Consider the following 3,843-nt stretch of genomic DNA (forward strand, 5'->3'; position numbering starts at 1 on the left):
CTGATACAGCCTATATCTAGCCTACTATCAATTTACATTATATACATTACCTCAGCGTAAATATGTGGGTTAACAAATAAAAAGGTGTCAACTTTGTAGTAGTTATAGCATCCATCCACCCATCCATATCCCTGACGTTCAGAAGTTAGCCTAGTAGCCAGGGTTGACACCACTGCAGCAGCAACAGACAAGCTGTCAGACAGTAGTGGATCCTTTTAAGGACAGTTTAACTGTACTGTGCAAAGGATGTGCAAAGAATTTAACTGTGGGCAAACATGTATAATATCATCATAACTGACTGGAACGAATGCTAGCTTTAGCATTTCTGAGGAGACCCCCTTCCCAGACTAGAATGATGAAAAAGCCAAAATATATCAATATATCCGGTTAGCTAGCAATTGCAAAACTATTCTCTCTTAAAACAATGGGAATACATTAACCTTGCCTTGTACTTTGACGGTACCATAAAAAAAAACATGTCGTCCACTCATCTGTCAAGTACCTCCCTCTCTTTTTTTATTTTTCAACTTTTCAGATGAAAAAAAAATAGCCCCGCCTGATTTTATACCACGATTGGTCGAACGGGTCTTGAATGGCACACGAGCAAACCAATTGGCTTTGAGAACCATTGAAGGTGGGCTAATCAATTCAACTGTGATGAAGCTGCCCAATGGTATCGGTCATTGTAGAGCACATCCAATCAGAGGCAGCTATGGAAAAGTTTCAGGAAGTGTTGTTAAATACCAGGAAGTTGTAAACAACAAAGCTGACAGCTATATAGCTGTTAGCTAACGTTACCTTTTGACTGGATCGATCAAACGCCAGTCGTTTAAAATAGACTCGCTATAATCGCAAACGTTGTTTATTTATTAAGAATACGACTATCTATAACGGAAGGGTTCGTTACCACGCAACGCGACATTAATTCGCCCGTTTATCCAACAAGCTAGCTGTCGTTATTTTTGCCACTATACCAGGAAAAGGCTGGCACATTAGCTAACGTCAGCGAAGTTAGCGTTTAGCGTGAATGCATTATTATTCTGAATTGGAGCAGCGTTGCTCTGCTGGATTGGCTGTGAGGCTGACAGAGAGAGAGGGGAGAGAGTGACAAACCGTCTATTTTAGCCAGAGACAGCCATGTCGACATCCAACGCTAACTTCAAAAACAAGTGTGTGACTCAAGTCAACTGCACATTCTGTGACAGTCTGCTCTGCACGAGGGGCATGAAAGCAGTGCTTCTTGCAGATACTGAGATTGAGCTTTTTTCCACCGACATACCACCCAACAGGTGAGTGCTACTAGTGCTACCCAGTTAGCCCATGCTGCTGCTATAGCCTTGTTTGTTTTGATCTGCTATAGTTGGCCACACTGCCGCTAACGTCACGCAAATTCCGTGTTGTTACTTATTCAATTTCATGGCTGTTTCTTTCTTGTTACATGCGCCATCCCCCCCCCCCCCAAGAACTGTTGACTTTGTGGCCAGCTGCTACTCTACTGAAAGCTGCAAATGCAAACTGAGAGACATTGCCTGTCTCAAGTGGTATGTACAGCCCTTTCATACCCTCCAGGGTTTGCTTTGGTGTTAGACCATCTGCTAGTGCAAGACGCTAATAACAAACCTGGCTAGGTTAGGTTAGCCATATTAGCACAAGGAATACATGGGTCGTACGCATGTCTTTCATTCATAGGATACACCTGTCGTTGTTTTTAACATTCTGTCTGTTCACATTTCTTTCCAATATCAACCTTGAGTGGAGTTGAGTACAACAGTGGGACTTTTGTGGAAGCTCTTTTGTATCCCCAGGCCTTTGTTGTTGTACACAGAAAAACAACAACATTATGTTAGATAATAGACACAGTAGTGGAGTTAGCACTTTTCACAGGTGCTCACAATAAAATGCTGACAACCTTTCCCCCTTTGTTCTCTCTCTCTTTCACTCGGCCCCCCCAGTGGTAATGTTGTGGGCTATCATGTCGTGGCCCCCTGTAAACCCTGTCTGCTGTCCTGCAATAATGGCCACTTCTGGATGTTTAATAGCGACGCTGTGTCTACTCTCAACAGACTGGATGCTACAGGTCAGTCTAAAGCCCATGGCACACCAATCAAACAAATCCAACAAACACAGATGGTTGTTTGGTGTGCCATGGCTGTCTGTCCTTGTTTGGAGATGTTTGGTCAGTTTCAGCATGTCCAAACCTCGTTTGTCCGTGTTTAGCCCATGGCACCCCAATGAAACATTCTCCAAAAACTGGCAACAAGATCGTTGGCATTGGTTGGAGAATGTTTGATCGGGGTGCCATGGGCTTTAAGTGCCCCACTGTTGGAAGTGTTGCTTTCGTTAAACCGGTTCTAAAAGAGCATTGTCACGCTCTCTCCATTTGGCTGCAGGTCTGAATCTGCTACTGTGGGGAGATCTTCCCGAGTTGGACGACAGTGAGAATGAAGAATCAGAAAGCCCCTCGGAGGAGGAGTGCATCAGGTAGAGAGGACGACAACGACGGGCGAGAGAGAGAGAGAGAGGTGGAAGGCCCTCAGAGGAGGAGTGCATCAGGTAGAGAGGACGATGGACAATGAGGGGGCAGAGAGAGGTGAGAGGTGGAACTCGAGGAGCTGTGGACAAACGCTTGCTTGAGGAGTGAGGAGGGGGAGAGCAAAAGAGAGGCCTTAACCTGTGTGATCATGCCTTTTCCCTTCATCGCCTGTCACTGTTTAAAGCACAGACACACATTTTCTCTCTTTCTCAATTTTCTTTCTTTCTTCTTCTTTTTTATCTTTGTGTGGGCTGTAAAACGTGGCAGAACAGAGAACATAACCGATAAGTAGACTCCTCATTCTAGTGCATTCTACTTTCATCTCCACTAAGCTCCGACCGTGACTTTGATAAGACTCATCCTCCTGAGTTGCTGTGTTGACAAACAAAGCAAAATGGAGCTTTGGCTTTACCGGTGAATGGTGTGTTTACATCAAGTCCAATTTTCTGACAAGATGACAATTTTCACCGATATCTTTCCTTTTTAACGGCGGTAATAATAATCTGTATAAATGGATGAAATATGCTGTAATATGGTTGCAAAGAGCAAGCCATGTCTTCAAGGCTTTTTGTTATTCTCTGTGTGGCTGGTTGCTGACTGAAGGGTTGTGTGTGCGCTTTTTGAATCATGTGTATTAGAGAAATAGCACAATTATTGACTGATGATAAATCTGGGTTGCTTGCTTTCAAGGGCATATTTAACATAGGCTACTTTTACTTGCTGAGGTTCTATCAATAATCCATGTTGATATGCTAATACAGTGTCTTATTACACACCTGACCGTAACAGTGTGGCTGTAGCAGTATCGGATACTAACATACTAACTTCTGCATGTTACAGCGGTAAAAATAAAAAATAAAAACGGGTTCGTTTTTGCTAAGCACCCATGCATCAATTATGTAGTCATCATTTGCTAGAATGGAAATTAGTGAAGGTGCAAAATTGTCAACAGACATAACTCAACAGACATAACTGTCAACAGACATAACTCAACAGACATAACTGTCAACAGACATAAGTCCATAACTCTTGAATGTGGATCACTCAGGAGTTCCACATGGATACAGTCTGTGTCTGTAACACCGCTGTACATTTTTATGAAGCAGAATAGTACCTGAAGGGGGGGAGGGGAGGGATACCATTCCAAAGAAACCTGTCACATGTCATTGACTATGAAAACTTCTGAACGAGCTGTTATTTCGCCTTGGCCAGTTTTCAGTCTAACATTTCATGTTTTCTTAACCAATGCGTCTAAAGTAAGACTTTCAATGTAACGTCCCCCTTGTAGTAGTCTGTACATCAGGGGCCGG

General features: G+C 43.3%; 1 protein-coding gene across 1 annotated transcript; it reads left to right on the top strand.

Annotated features, from left to right (window-relative positions):
* Nucleotides 1-832: 832 nt before the first annotated feature.
* On the top strand, nucleotides 833-3,635 carry LOC310799022 (protein FAM72A). The gene is made up of 4 exons (XM_083661593.1): nucleotides 833-1,289; nucleotides 1,464-1,541; nucleotides 1,953-2,077; nucleotides 2,391-3,635. Exons 1-4 carry the CDS (start codon nucleotides 1,138-1,140, stop codon nucleotides 2,483-2,485), a joined length of 450 nt encoding a protein of 149 aa, XP_083517719.1. The 5' UTR covers nucleotides 833-1,137; the 3' UTR covers nucleotides 2,486-3,635.
* The last annotated feature ends 208 nt before the right edge of the window (nucleotides 3,636-3,843 follow it).

This window comes from Poromitra crassiceps (genome assembly GCF_964638095.1).
Source record: "Poromitra crassiceps genome assembly, chromosome: 27".
Lineage (NCBI taxonomy): Eukaryota > Metazoa > Chordata > Actinopteri > Beryciformes > Melamphaidae > Poromitra > Poromitra crassiceps.

Excerpts from the sequence above, each read along its gene's own strand:
- LOC310799022 (XM_083661593.1), top strand. The coding sequence starts at position 1,138 with ATGTCGACATCCAACGCTAACTTCAAAAACAAGTGTGTGACTCAAGTC. Across the intron at positions 1,542-1,952 it reads GACATTGCCTGTCTCAAGTG|TGGTAATGTTGTGGGCTATC; the intron begins GTATGTACAGCC and ends CGGCCCCCCCAG. Across the intron at positions 2,078-2,390 it reads CAACAGACTGGATGCTACAG|GTCTGAATCTGCTACTGTGG; the intron begins GTCAGTCTAAAG and ends ATTTGGCTGCAG.